Below are 15,890 nucleotides of genomic sequence, written 5' to 3' on the forward strand. Positions count from 1 at the left end.
GACCGCTAGTGGATTCTGTAAATCAGGTGAGCGAGTTGCAGATCATTTTCTTCGGCTCAGTTCCATATTGAGATCAACTCATGACAAGAATGAATGTGGGCCACTTAGTCTATTTACTATTTTGCATGTTTTAAATAAAAAACCAGATTTTCCTCTTATAAGAGGAGACTATTAGTAACCACCTGTTTCATGAGAACACTTCTAAGGTACTCTGAAATCTTGCATATATGACATGTAAAAATAGTATGTTACCATTTCAAGCGGTAGACTTGGAAGAAACTTTCATTGGTCTAACTCCTCAGAACCAAAATGCTTGCTATATTTGCTAGGAAGGAACAGTTAAGACTAAGTTTTAAACTAATTACAAGCTACATTAAAAAAGACTTTGGACCATCTCTCTAATAAACCTATTGTATAATATTTTTATCAACTAGTATTTTTAGCAAGCTCTTCACATTATTGAAAATCTGTATGTTTTCTACCTCAAAAAGTGGTAAATCATGAGACAAGAATTTCGGCAGGTTGACATCTGTAATGGATCTAAGGAGCAAAATTTCTTCATCTTCCGATGGATATTTCAGCTAAAAGATGTAAAAAAATAGTGTTAGTTGATTTTTATAATTTCAAAAACTAGATATTACACTTGTTTGTTTTAAAGCACACTTCCTGTTTTGCAACTATTTTGGCAGGTTCAGGTCCACTTGATAACCTCTTTTGTCTCAGTAGATATCTTAGTTACTGATTCTGAGTTCTGTAGAGGGGTTTTGTAATATTAGGATTATAGGTTAAAAAAAAAAAAAAAAAAAAAAAGGAAGAGAATTACCAATTATACTGGTCTATCTAAATAAAAAATACTGAATTAATAAAACAAAAGCTTAGTTTTTTATAAAATGTATGCATTCATCTACAACACAAGCCAAAACAAAATACTACATCCTACACCATTTTTCTTAAGAGTGATGAAAGTCACATGTGGCAGATATTAGCCAGTGTGTTACTGCAAAAGTGCTCACATACTATGGCAAAGGAACCTGCTAAGAAAGGCAGAGCAAAGCAATAGCCAACATGCCAAACAACTCAGTAAACCCACATTTAACATAAATTCTCGAAAGATAATCAGCACACTTAATAGGTACATCATTCAGTGACAAGCGGTGTGGTGAATGGTCCAGTAGCTTTACCTCTTCTTGACTTTCCACAATTTATGCCCTAATACGTACCCTTTTCATTTCCATAGGTATCACAGGATGAAATTTTAAACAAGTATTTGCCATTATGTAGAACATAACAGTATATTCTGTTACAAAAGAGACAGTTTACTAAAAAGCCGTTTACCTTCAGGTTGCCAGCAGCAGTGAGTACTGATTTCACAGCTCTCATTCCATAATCGTAATGGTGCTGAGAAGACAACTGCTCTGAACACAGACGATACGTTGCTACGATTTTGACAGATAAAGGTCGAGCAGTAACAAACCCACAAGAATAAAGAACAATCTCTGCAATCATGGCGTAATCAGGAACCATCATAGCTACTGTTCTAAAGAGAGCCTATTAAACATACATATGAAGAATCACATCAGAAAAAAAACCCCACATACCACAATATTATACACCTTTTTTTATACAGCTAGAACTTCCACTACTTTTCATATTCTACCAGAAAGTTTTTTGAATTATCCTCTTTCATCTATACAAGTAGTATTTCTGAGTCTTCTATTCATACAATTACATCAAATATTATTTTCTTTCATTATTTCATTAATACAGTGATAGCCAATTAAATTCAACTATCACAATTATGACTACAATACATTTAATGGCTTTTCATAGATTATTAGAAATACTTTATTTTCCATTGTGACAACTCATGGCTGTAGGTCTTCATTCAAGAACAAAAACACATAAACCACTACAAGCTCTAGAACAGATGGGGGAGTGCAATACAACTACCACAAGTACGGTGATGATGTCAGACTCCTACTAGCATTGTTTAGCTGCAACCCATGCTTCAATTTCTCCATTGTTCTACCAAACAAGCATCAGAATAATTTTAAACAGCTAAAACTTTCACTATTTTTCATATCCACTAGAAAGTTTTTTGAATTATCCTCTTTCGTTTATACAAGTAGTGTTTCTGAATCTTCTATTCATACTATGTGCTAGTGAATAAACTTCCCATACAGTTCTGAGAAATATTTATAAAGACTGCATTTTTCTATGTTTTTATTAATTTATCAAGATATTTGCTCAGCTTTCCTTTTCTTTCTCTGGAGACAGGACAGATTTCTTTAAAAGGGTAAGAAAGCATGTTGCACTCTTGAAACAATCACTTAAACAGAGTAGAAATCTCTTACATTTAAAACACCACAAGTCCTTTCAGATCAAACCAAAATATCAGAAACCCTGGAAACTAATAAAACCCCCCACATTTTTATTCAATATTAAGATATTATTCACTGCTTGTACACTAGAAAGCATTGGTGTACACTAGAAAGCTTAGCCAAGAAACACATTAACTTGGGGGTTTTTTAACTTTTTTTTTGTCCTGACAGTCAGACCTTGAATCAAGCAACCTGACATTTTAAATTTCAGTTTATTCCTATTTTCAGTCTAGTTATTCTTTTAAATTTATTTTTCTTCTGAGAGAAGATTATTTTTTCCTCATATCATCAAAAATTGAAGGTCACCAATGTTAAATACTCTTAATTTCTATATTAGACAAAACGTCATTTCTTATTTTTACTTTCTGTATTAGCTATTAAAAGTAATCAAATTACAAGTGTTATAGTACCTTAAGATTATCAGGAAGCTCTGAACGCCCAGCGTAACCAGGATTCATCGTAATGAAGACTGCACATGTAGGGTTCAGCTTCAGTTCAGTTCCTTCAAATACTATTATCTCAGCTCCTGAATTAATGCCTATGGAGAAATAAAAACTAATGTCATTGCTGGGCAGGTATTGTTGCATCTTTATTCTTTATCATACGTAAGTGAAAGTTCTGACTAAAATAACAGGTTACCTCTTTGGATAGTAAAAATCTGCTGAGCAACCACAGAGAGTACTTCCAAATCAATCCTGTTGAATTCATCAAAGCAAGCCCATGCCCCACAAGTCAATAAACCCTAGAAAAAAAGAGACATATGACTAATTAATAGGTAACTACTTATTTTGGACATGCTGATCAAAACAATTCTGCAACAAGAAAAAGCTTTAATGTCCAAAGGAAGGACTTACATCCATGATCCACAGCACTAACCCCTAAACAAAAATCGCTCCAGAAAGAATGTTTCAAAAAGAATTACAGAAATTTTAAAAAAAGTTTGCTTGTAAAAAACCCAAAATAATTAAGACAAAAAAACCTGTACAAACTGATCTAAAATCCTTATTCTTCTGTCATACGCAAAGTGCCTATGAAACACAAGCATTTTGTGTGTTTTACCTTTATAGTCAGTATTTTGCAACTAAACAAGGAGGAAGTTTTCAACTAAACAAGCCTCCAAACAATGCTCTCTTATTTTGTCTATGCTAACAGGGTTCACAGTGACAAAAGGCAGTGTAAGGACTTCTGCACAGATCAAATTCACCATTTGGTTATGGAATCTCATGGAATACCATGTTATCTAAAGTGTTATTAAATAATAATTCTCTTTTCCTACAGTTCTGGTTAACTTATGGGGTTTTTTCTCAGATATGCTGCCCAAATGCTACTGTACTGTCTCTGCAGCACTGGTAGCCTGTTATTATATGACAGTATTTCATGCTTTGCTACCAGTATCTCTAAAATTCCCATTTAAGACTCAGAATTTTGCCTTCATCATTCTAAATAAAAACTCTTAATTTAGCTTGTTTTGGTGAACTTCCATCACGCTGAATTTTGAAGATAAATCACATCACTCAGAAGGTAAGAATAATGCTGGGGAGGAAAGCATACTTGCTCTATTTTTGTATCATTCCATTCCAAACCAGGACACTGGGCTAGAAGACACACATGTCCATTCAGGATACTTTTTCATAATACAGAGCTGTCTAATAAGGGTAATATTGAAATGAATATATGTTTGATTTGTATAATATAATGACTCTTACCAGCTTATTTGAAGTTTAGATTAAACCTCAAGTCCCCTAAAATTTGCAATCAGGTATTAAAAATGCACTTATTGAAATGGCATCTATATTGCCTATTTAAAGCAAATAAAATCACTATGGTATATTTCACTTTCAAAACACATAAAAAACATTCTGACATCTCAGTTGGATTCTTACTTACAATAAAACCTATCTGCACAATATTAGCATCATACAGTAGCCTGGAAGTGGCTAAAGATACATTTAAAATACCTTAAGACAACTTCAAATGCCAGAATAATAAAATAGCTTTAATATAATTGAGAATACAACCATCACAATTTATCCAAACCTTAAAAAATTTTCCTAGTTCAAGGTAATCCAATCCATCAGAACAATTGAAAACCACACACTGTTTAGCTACAGCCTTTGCTAAATCTTTTGTAGTTTCTGTTTTTCCAGTTCCAGCAGGACCTTCAGGGGCACCTCCAAGATGCAGATGTAGTGCACCAAATAGAGTTCTGGAAATAAAACAATTGGGGGTGGGGAGAGAGGGGAAAAGGGAAGTACAAATCTTTATGCTATTTTTCCAGCTGCTCTAACTTTTATAGAAACTTTAAAAACTTTGTTTCATGTCTGCATTTTCATATGATGGTACAGCTTGCTTCTGGCCAGCTACAATTTACAAATGTGTAGCAATGTATGAAGTTTAGTAGAAGTTCACAACGAGGAATAGCTTACATTCCACTATCTATAGCCTCCTGTAATTTATCACTAATTATAGTTTCACAAAAGATTTAATTATATCACAAATTTAAATGCTTATACAGGACCAAATTTATTCCACCAGAAGAAATGTAGCCTATTCTAATTATGCCTGTTAGAACATAAAAAAAATACAAACCTGTAATCATTTATTCTCGGGATTAATTAAAATATCTCAGCTAAATAAATTCTTCCTAATAAAGCACATTCAGCAGCTTGCAGGTTTACCTGTAGCATCTGTCTGTAAGTGGAGTAATAACCAGCCTAGGGGTATTGCCAAGATATTCATATCCATACCTCAGTCCAGCATTAATCATCTTTGTTTCTAGATGCCCTTCCTAAGAAACAAGGCATTAATTTTATAGAATAAAAAAATTAAAAAACCACACACACAAAACAACAAACAAAGCCAGAAACCCCCACATACCCACAACTCAATACTATTTCTCAAGTTCCTTAGCAGGCCTGATGCTCTTAGAAACAACTGATTGCTCTAGGACACTAGTTTCAATGTGACTCGTACAAAAAAAAAAAAATAAAAAACCACCAAGCAATTAATAGATACTAAAGTATCAAACAAAAGACCATTTTTTACATTAACCATTATCCATACGAAAGTCCTACTAACCATATAGCAGAGTAGAACTGTCTTGTTAGCTACTTAGAAGGTTAATGACTTTCTAAAAGGGTAAACAGAAATAAGCATCACCAGCAGCTACAGTTATGGTCAATCTGATGACTGATCCAGCAATGTACAATCCCTACATATATATTTTTTAATTTCACACGCAATTTCCTCTGTATTATGGGAAACCTTATCCTGATGATTGTAAAAGTATCATATCCTACCACTATACAGTATAAACACTGTTATTTTTCCAATAAATGTAATGCTTAAAATAATATTGAAAATAGGTCACATGAAAAACTCCAGCTCAAAATTGTCATCCCTATAGTATTCTCTATTCTGCAGAATCAGAAGACCAAAATACAGTCTCTGACTGAACAAATTTTGTCTGTAACCTCCCCCCTGCAAATTCAGCAATGTACTGAGACTCAACAGTGATGAAAAAAGTAATTTTAATTAAAAACTGTGTCTGGCTACTGGCCATTCTAGTTAGCAATCCATAAAAGGATTGGTTACAGACATTATCTTATCAGCAGAAATTCCCACAGTAGTGTAAGCACTCTCAGCATAAGCAAGCAAGCAGAAATTGAAAAGCTGTGAATAGAAATTACCTTCTAATAGGATTGAGAGGTATCACTTACCTCCCAGTAGTACCTAAGCTGACTTAACCATTCAAAGTCATCCTCATCTTTGACTTTCTTGCTTACTAGAGATGCAAGAACATCCCTAGCATGAACATCAAGCACAACAAGTGCTCCTAAAGTCACTCGATTCTGCTGAGACAGCTTTCCTCGCACCAAGGTGACAATGTCCTCAATTTGTTTATTATTCTGTTTCAGATAATCCTCTAGTGCCTGCAAAAATGTTTAGAAGTTAAGAAGTTGCATGGCTAGTCTAAGGCATGATTATTTTTTCTTAGTACCACTTTTATGTCTCTGTATTAAAAAGTTCTTTCTCACTGTAATAGTAGTTCAACGTCTTTCATTCACTGGCAGTTCAATAGGATTTGGGGTTTGGGGGGGGGGGTGGTCCTACTTTTACAGGACCATATGTAAAGCATCAATGATATGTATCTGGAAACAAAATAGCACACATTATTTTCTTCCCAGAACACAGGAAATAGTCAACTTTTTATACATTTCACATTAAGAAAAACAAAATGCCACATGCGTTTTAAAGATCTATATATACAATATAAATTCCTATGATTAAGGGACACTGTTACCTTAAAGAAAAACACCTTTATGTCCAACAACAGTCAGAAAAAAAACCAGTTCTATAATTCAAAAAAGTTAACAAGAAAACGCATTATCTTGTTAGTTTTTAGTTTATTTACTTCTGGTTACAGTGTGCGTTCCATTAGTTCAATCATTTCTTTTACACAGTAATTGATAGTTTCTTTCATGCTAATAAGTTGCTGGTAAAGGAAAGGGCTTGTATCATGACATTACTTAGATGTGGTTAAGTGCCTTACTGAATTGAAATTAAAAAGTGGGAATAACCTTAGTAATACATTGACACCAAAGCATGTTTCTATAGAGGCACAGCTTCTAGTTGTCTGGAGAACAACTCATCTAGGCCTCTTTTAGATTTTCCTCCCTGCTAGCCTGCTGTTCCTCTCCAAATACTGGCACTGGTAGCCCTCAAGAGATTATATGGTTTTGAAATATCTCATCTCAGCTAGTTATTTTCCAAACATTAAGTTCCAAAAATCATCTGCTTGATATGACTTCTTTTTATGCATAAGAATGAAGCAACAAACACAGAGCTCAAAAGCATTAGAAGTCCTGACCAGCACAAAATCTGAAGTATCTCTCTCAAGTCAGGGACAACAACCCACCTGCTTACCGCCAAGCTTGCCTCAGCAAACATGAGATATCACTTGAGGCACAGAGTATGTCCTCAACTCCTAGATCAGTAACATTCCTCAGTGCTATCCTTCTGACCATATGACTGCATATCACTGAGAATGCACATGGCCAGCAAGACAATGCTCTCAAAGTTTATGAAACACCTCTGGTTTTATACAGCATCTTAGTTCATTATTTGGTTTCAATAAGAAATTTGCACCTTTGATTTATGTACAAAAGTTATTTGTTGGAAACAACTCAAAAATGTTTAAAAGGGAGCATGTGTGTGTATGCATGTGCATGTATGTGTGAACACATACTTAATATTAATTAAACAGCTACAGGCTGGGCAGAGAGGTGATCCAGAGCAGCCCTGCAGAGAACAACTTGGGAGTGTTGGTTGATGAGAGAGTGAACTTGAGCTGCTTCAGTGTGTGCTTACAGTCCAGAAAGCCTACCGTATCCTGGGCTGCATCAAAAGAAGTATGACCAGCAGGTCAAAGGAGGTGATCCTGTCCCTCTACTCTGCTCTTGTGAGACCCCACCTGGAGTATTGTGTACAGTTCTGGTGTCCTCAACATAAAAAGGACATGGAGCTGTTGGAGCAAGTCCAGAGGAGGGCCACAAGGATGATAAGAGGGCTGGAGCACCTCCTGTATGAAGACAGGCTGGGAAAGTTGGGGCTGTTCAGCCTGGAGAAGAGAAGCTGTGTGGAGACCTCATAGCAGCCTTCCAGTATCTGAAAGGGGTCTACAAGGCTGCCGGAGAGGGACTCTTCATCAGGGACTGTAGCGACAGGAGAAGGGGTAATGGGTTTAAACTTAAACAGGGGAAGTTCAGGTTAGATATAAGGAAGAAGCTCTTTACTGTAAGAGTGGTGAGGCAGTGAAACTGGCTGCCCAAGGAAGTTGTATATGCTCCATCCCTGGCAGTGTTCAAAGCCAGGCTGGGCAGAGCCTTGTGGTGACATGGTCTAGCACGAGGTTCCAGCTGGCATGGGGGTTGGAACTAGATGATCTTAAGGTCCTTTCCAATCCTAACCACTCCATGATTCTATGATTCATGAATGACTTAAATGATATTGGCATCCTATCCCAGAAAGCACTGAAGTGCTTCAGGCAGAATGCAGTACTTTCGGCCTCTCATATGGTCATTGATTGTCTGTCATGTTTCTTATACTTTAGTATATAACATAGGAAAAGAGAAAAAATATTGAAGGCCCTAAGATTGAGAGTTCTTCTCCCTGTCACAGATTTGGAACAGACTGTCAGGAGATGCAAATGCCTCTTCACCACCTCACTAAATACAAGCCCCTTTCCACAGCAGAATGAAGATTCTTGGGCTGAAGCCAGATGAGCAGAATTCTCATGACAACAGAATTGGACTGAAAGCTATAGGAAGGACAGGTTTCCTTGCATGCCCATGTACAGAAAAAACTTGATACAGACCAGCACAAGAACTTTTGTCTAGGCTGAGAATTCTGTAACAAACATTCCCAAAAGCAAATTAATTAATTTAACCTTTGCTTAACTTCCTCTAAAATCTCTAAGATTAGTTGCCTCATCTGATGGTGGCAATTCTGGAACACTTCCAAATACAACAGGGGAGATCATTAAGCCTTAGTGATAAACAGTAGAAAGGTTCTAAAAAACACATATCCTGAATCTTAATTCAGTGCCTTAAGTACCTTTATTCTCTGTAGCACTACTAATAGATTACAAATTCTGTACCAGTCAGGCATATATATTCATTATTTGACAAGGCTGAGGATGGTATATACCTTCTAATGCTAGTCCTAGCCCATCTTCATAAAAAGAGCTTAACATTAATGAAGGTAAGTTAGACTTCTGAACCAGAGATGAACAGATAAGCTATGCTAGTGCATACCACCTGAATACCCCACTGGGCTGCTTTCACAGAAACATGTAATTTTTGTGTTGTCAGAATTCACTCTGACATAGCGCAGAAGCATTGGTGCCTATATCCAAAAGCAAATACTAACGTGAAAGTCTTCAAGGATCACATTTCAGGTAGATCTTTAAAGAAAATACTCAAAAGATTAACTATTCCATTGTACACCTATTCATCCAAAAAGGTTATTATCAAAGGTCTGATTTACTACTCCATGATATCAATTTGACTTAATTTAAATTTAAAAGATTCTTACCGCTTGGCCCTTTCTAATAGACATCTGTACTTCCACTGTCCAGAAAGTTTGGGATACACAAAGAACTGTTTGTCCGGGCCACTCTCTTACCCAATTAACACGTGCAGTTTTTGGATAAGCTTCAAGTGCCTCCCCAATGACCTAGACAGGAAAAAGCACAGTATCACTACATGCGAAAGCAGGTAATGTTCAGATATAGAATTAATTTAGGTTAGATTGTATTACTGAGAATAATGTGGATTCAGCCTCAAAAATTCAACTCTATAATAGTGATAATTTTGCAAGCAAATCTCTCAATAAAGCTCAAAAGCCCAAAATGTCATAATATGAACAAGCGATCACACAGAATTTCTGAGAATTTATTTCACTACGCATTCTAAAATGACTCTTGCCATCAGATACATAAATTTTACACATCCATCTACAATGAAACTAGAAAGCAAGCACAAACACAATTTAGTTAGAAGTGGCATCCCACACTGAAAGTATTCTCATCTATTAATTCTAGTAAAAACCCAGAGCTTTTAATTTTGCAGATGATATTATTTAAACTTGTATCTAACTTCGAATGTATTTTCTAATAACAGAATAATTAACCTGGTTCTAGTGCCCTTCAAGAATAATCACAATGAAATTAAAACTTGCACTGGAAAAAAACTTCCAGTCTATATCAACAGGTCATTTCCCCCCATTAACAAAACCCAAGAAAGAACAGTCTTATTATCAACAAACTCCTCAATAAATTTAGATGGCTCTTCAAACAGTGAAAACAACCTGAGTGAAAATCTACCACTTGTTTTGCAGTTTCAAGCCTTTTTGCTTTTAGCAATCTACACATACAATAGCTTAAATTAAAAAAATATACATCTATGAGGGAAAAATGTGTCTGCATTAACATTAAAACTATGTAAATGTTATCCAGCGTAGATCATTATAAAAGTTCTGTAGTCAAGGGTAAATGGATGCAAACGGTGCTTAAACATTTCTTAGTCATGCACCTCAGTTTGTCCATGTCTGGTGTGCACCAAAAAGATCAGGTTATTCACTTTCTTCTGTACTGCTAAGCCACTACAATAAACTCTTGTAACTGTAAGAAAGCATGTGTACATTCAATCACATCCCTTGACATTGAAAAGGACCGCAAAAAAGACGACAATAGAGATGGTTAAATATATGACACAATAATGAGACACTGTAAACACTAGAACAATAAAATCTGAAGAGGTAATGGTCTTTATTAACATAGTCATAATTAAGAGAAATAGTAGAAAAATAGAAAAAAACTCAAATCTGGGCAATCTTTCAGCTTAATCTTGTCCCTTAATGTGACATCAAGTGGCATAAACAATCTCTGGTAAAGTGACATTAACTGACAACAATCTCTGGCAAAAAGATCCTTGGTGCAAGCATTTTTTTACTCTACTATTTAATGTAAAGAATTTTAGATAATTTTATGACCAGTAATTGACACCAGAACTAAAAAAACTATGTAACCTTTAGAGACTGAATTCATTGGTTTCATGTTCATGCTAGATGCAAGGAATAAAAAGTGATTCCAGTATATGTTCATGTTTACTGAAGAAACCAATGCTGAATGACATTAGCCTAGAAAATAAGAGGTTGGGACTTGTTACCTTGTGGATAGACTTCAGCATAGCTTTCTCCAGTTCAACCAGCCATCTTTCAACCTGACCTCTAGCTGCCGATGTCGAGATTGTCTCTATGAGTTCCACAGTCTCTCCTTCATGACTTTTAATGTGTGTAATATCTAATGCATCGGTAAATTCCACTTTTGCAATTCCTTCAAAACACTTTTTCAAGTGAGGTTGTACTCTAGAAAACAAAAATAGTGTTAAATAGCTACTGACAATTTTTTCTTGCCAATACTACCAAAGAAGATCTAACTAACTAAACAACCAAAAAAACCTGAACCATTTTCTAAAAAGACCATTCCAAGTTTGTTAAAAAAGTTTATTCTCAACAATAATTCTTGTGTACTACCCCCTGCAACATGCTTACCACAATTTTGGAAGACAATTTTAGATATGTAAAATATTACTTATGATCTCTGTCACGTATAAACTAGTAACAATAAACGAATATCCTTTAACTGCTAACCCACATACAGTACATGAAATTCCATTATTTATACATTCCCAGCAAACCAGAGTAAACATCAAGAAATTTGAGTAAAGCAACCAGGTATGACCTTAACACAATACCTTTTCCTCACAAGATCTCTTGCCCTGTTCATTGCACTGTATGAATATTTCTTTGTGACTGAGTTGGCTTTTTTTTTTTTCATATCCCTTCTTATTTTTGCATGACCTTGCACTAAATTCACCAAACACTATCAAGTCTGCATATTGGAAATCAAACCCAAGTTTCTCCACTTATAGCAAAGGCTCTAAGTGCAAGATCACTTCTGCAGGAATCATCATAGAGTTAATTCCAGTCAGTATAAGGAGAACTTATACTGAGTTATACTTTTGTCTTCATACTCATTCAGTATAATGCTGAATGTAGTTGGGGAGTAGAAATCCCAGCGAGAGTTAAAACTTGGCAAAAAACTTCCGAAATACTTTAATTAGGACTGCTCCTAAAAAGATAAAGCTCAGGTCAGCAGTTCCATCTGATATTCAATTTTCTCATGGGATGAATCAGGCATGTTCATTTTCCCATGAATTACTACATGGATTTCTGATTCTTCTGAAAACCAGTGTATGGAAGGGTTACTAGTTTAGAAAACAGAACTGAATTTAATTACCTATATTAAAAATTACTCTGTGTTCACCTGTCATAAAATCTAACAATCAGATACTTAATGCCATAACTCTCAGTGAGAAAAAAGTGAGTTCTGGGCTCAGAAAAACAATATGACAAGACTATCTGCATGCACTATAAGTTGCAAATACAACTATTAAAAATTACTATACCGAGTAGGATCTTTGGTCTCTGAAAGAATCTCAAGGAGTTCATCATTCGACAAGAAAAAGAATCTTGGGAAAAACAGACGCTTCTTCTCTAGGTATTCATTAAGTCCCTTGAGAATTAGCTCCATAAATTCATTGCACTTTCTCAGTTTTTCCAACATACTGTCTATTTCTGCTACTGCCAGAACGTGCTTGTCCTGGAAAAGAAATTATTCCGGATAAAAATGTTAATGCCTTCTTAAGCAAATCAAAAAGCACCGCAGGAATTCTTAAGCAAAACCAATCTCCATTTCAAATTCTGCTTTACTCAAACCATTGTCAGGTTTACAATTTACTAGCTTTCATTGCAGGGTTCACTGGAAAATGAGTTTGGCAGTTGGCATTAAAAAAATTTTTTGCAAAACAGAACCCTTATCGTTGAAAATGCTTTTCAAAACAGAATCAATTCAAACAACAGAATTCCCATCATTTTGTTGGAGCAACACCAACTTGTACTGACTATTCAATTGGATTATGTAATTAAGTAGCATGAGCAATTAAAAGGTTTTGACAGATGCTTAAAAGTGTACTTTCATGACAACAATGCAGCCACATCTTATAAGTGGTAATCACGTCTCAGAGTTCAATGCATAAATAAATGAGCTTTCCTTCCATATAAAGTATATAAATATATATTTGAACTTATAAGTATTGAGATGGCAAAGTTGCATGGAGGCAACAGTGACATTTCAGTACTAACATTAACTAGTAATCTGATCTAAAAAAAAGATATTCTCTGATCCTAAAACATTTACTTGCTTGAATACACTTTCACTAGTAAAATGTAGAAAGCTATACTTGCTTTAAGAACATAAATTATATTTTTATTTCTTTTTACAGTAACACTTGATAATATGTACTACTGGATAAGTACTGGGTTTCTTATATTTATGCACTTTGTAGACGACAAAATATATATTGAGATACAGTGCATTCCAAATGCTTTCTACTGCTTTCCATATTAACCTCTCAAATTAAATGAAAGCTACTGCATAAGATGAAAGTTAGGTCAGTTACTACAAATACAAAAATGATTTTGCAGAAGACCTAAAGGTTGCTAAGCTAAGAAGCTTTAAAACAATACAGCTGTCTGAACATTAGGTACTAGCATTTAATATACCTTATGACAAATTTATAGCCTAATCATCATTACATTTTTTAATCTTGCTCACCAAGTATGGGGTTTGGGAAGCAAAACACTACATGCATTGAAAAGTAGGAAATTATGCAGATTTGTGATGGTGGAAGTCAAACCAAGCAAATGCTTCTACTCAGTTCCAGTATGGGCTTGGGTTCACCTGTGACTGAATTTATTCTAATTCAGTTCTAGTTCAGGCCTGTGCCAATACAGCAACTGACTTGTTAACTGTGAACTGATTCAAACCCATTCATGTTGCAATACGTAATGTTTTATAATTACGAAGTCCTGGCAAAGAAATGAGGAGTGATTAACCCCAATCCCCTGTTCAACTTCCGAAAGTCTGGGAACACACCTTCTGCCATATCAACACCTAAACCATACTGCATTTCCCCAGAATTTGAATGTGGCCAGAATGACCATAGGTGACATGGAAACAGAGCTAACTAGAATTCCTAGATCCCCTCTGTTCTGCCCAGTGAGTCTGCACCCGTAAGCACACATCATAGAAGATGGTATACGGGATTAAAAAAAGATACAGGTATATTCAACAATAAGAAACACTAAAAAGATTGGTAGGGAGAATTTCAGACTAGTCAGTCTCCTGAAGGCTTTTAAGAACTGCTGACAAAGACTACTACCGCAATGGACCGCAGAAATCAAAGATGCACCCAGACTATTTCCACTTTGAACAGTTTTGTCAGAGACCATTACAAATATAGAATGTCCCACTCAGAAAAGTCCCTGATGGGGTTTGCAGAACAACACAGCCTCACAGAACAGAAGCACAGGTGACTCATGTTGCAAAGGATGAGAGATGAGAGACAGGCCAGACTGCTGTGTAAAGCCCAGAAGGTGTAAAAGGTATCTGTAAGAAACAGACTCTGCATAGGGTGACAATGCAGATCTGACCCAACAACCTGACTGCTGTGCAGCTTCGGTTTGGAGAGTTTAATAATAAATTCCAAGTTCAGCTTCAGTTCAAAAACTCATAACATTTTGAATTATTTGCAATGTGCATTCAGCATTGGTTCAATTCCCTGCTCATGTTACACATATACTTCCAATCTACTGAAAAAACCCAGAATTGTATGTTTATCTAATTGATCTTCATGAGGGTGTACCTCCTTAATATAATAATCACAGTGTTCCTTTGTACTACATTTACCTACTGTCGCTTGCCTCTTGCATCACACCAAACCAGAACAAACTCAATAACTACATATACTTTTCATCTAGACATAGACAATTAAGCTGTCAGGATACAAACATAGTTCATAATTGGTTTTCTAAAAGTTTTTTTATGCACAAGCAACTGCGTAACTACATGTTGTCAACAGAAGGAGGTTTTGTTCCCTTTCTTAGTGTATTTATCATCAGCAAATAGAACTAAGTGCAACTGGTAAAGCACATCAAAGCTGTGTTGCCAGTTTTATAAATGGGAGTCTTCGTGCTTGTTTTCTCTTTCATATGAGAAAAAGTCAGGCAAAAAAATAATTTATGCTTCAACATAGATTTCCTATTTACAGTTCTGCTAAAGAATGAATTAAAAAAAGGTAAAGCCATCATTCTCAGTCTTATGAAACATCAGTGTAACTTTGTCTGTGATACTCTCAGTGTCAATTAGGGAAAAAAAACTATCAGGAAAATAGTATAAATCAAGTGTATAAAAGTCGTTTGAGCACCCTATTAAAAGACCATCACTAACTCTAGTTTCCAAATACAATTTTTCACATATCACAATTTGCAGCCTCTATTTTGTTCTTTCTTTCTTCCCAACAAAGACAGAAAAGCTTCAGTATCCCAGATATTTTTAAATGTATGGGAATCACTAAGTAACTTAACCCTCATTAACATGCACTGCTTAAAGTAGATATTTAAAATTAAGGAATAAAGTATGATTATTCAAATTTGTGATGAAAAGCTAAGCAAATAGAGTAATTTTATAATACACAGCAATTTCATAATACAATGCAAAAAAGCACAGACAGACTCAAATTAGCTATATGCTTTAAGAAAGACCATTCATATAGACTGAGGAAGAGCATTCTTTTAAGCCATGAAATTAAACACTACATTTGTGGAAACAGACTGCCATCTTCTGGAAAACAGTGCCTGCTTGTTCAGCCAAAATCAACTTGAGATTCTTAAAGTTCTATTCTGCCATTTGTACTCTCCTGTACAAAAAAGAGATTTATCTTTTTTCTGCAGTGATAACACGTATCACATTCAAAAAATACTTTATATTTGATTAGCACTGAATATATGAATTAGAAGATCTTATCAAAAGAGATCATTCAGCAC

At 35.2% G+C, this 15,890-nt stretch overlaps 1 protein-coding gene across 1 annotated transcript in view; it reads right to left on the reverse strand.

The window, feature by feature from the left end:
- DNAH7 (dynein axonemal heavy chain 7) overlaps positions 1–15,890 on the reverse strand; it is a 102,585-nt gene that overhangs the window by 61,198 nt on the left and 25,497 nt on the right. Inside the window, exons 19-28 of the mRNA XM_030486292.1 lie at positions 12,413–12,606; positions 11,111–11,309; positions 9,477–9,617; positions 6,101–6,313; positions 5,060–5,169; positions 4,419–4,587; positions 3,021–3,123; positions 2,792–2,919; positions 1,336–1,548; positions 483–581 (exon numbers count right to left, since the gene is read on the reverse strand). Of these exons, the coding sequence (XP_030342152.1) occupies positions 483–581; positions 1,336–1,548; positions 2,792–2,919; positions 3,021–3,123; positions 4,419–4,587; positions 5,060–5,169; positions 6,101–6,313; positions 9,477–9,617; positions 11,111–11,309; positions 12,413–12,606 (1,569 nt within the window). The remainder of the gene's footprint in view (positions 1–482; positions 582–1,335; positions 1,549–2,791; positions 2,920–3,020; positions 3,124–4,418; positions 4,588–5,059; positions 5,170–6,100; positions 6,314–9,476; positions 9,618–11,110; positions 11,310–12,412; positions 12,607–15,890) is intronic.

This window comes from Strigops habroptila, chromosome 5 (genome assembly GCF_004027225.2).
Source record: "Strigops habroptila isolate Jane chromosome 5, bStrHab1.2.pri, whole genome shotgun sequence".
In the NCBI taxonomy this organism is placed as follows: Eukaryota; Metazoa; Chordata; class Aves; order Psittaciformes; family Psittacidae; genus Strigops; species Strigops habroptila.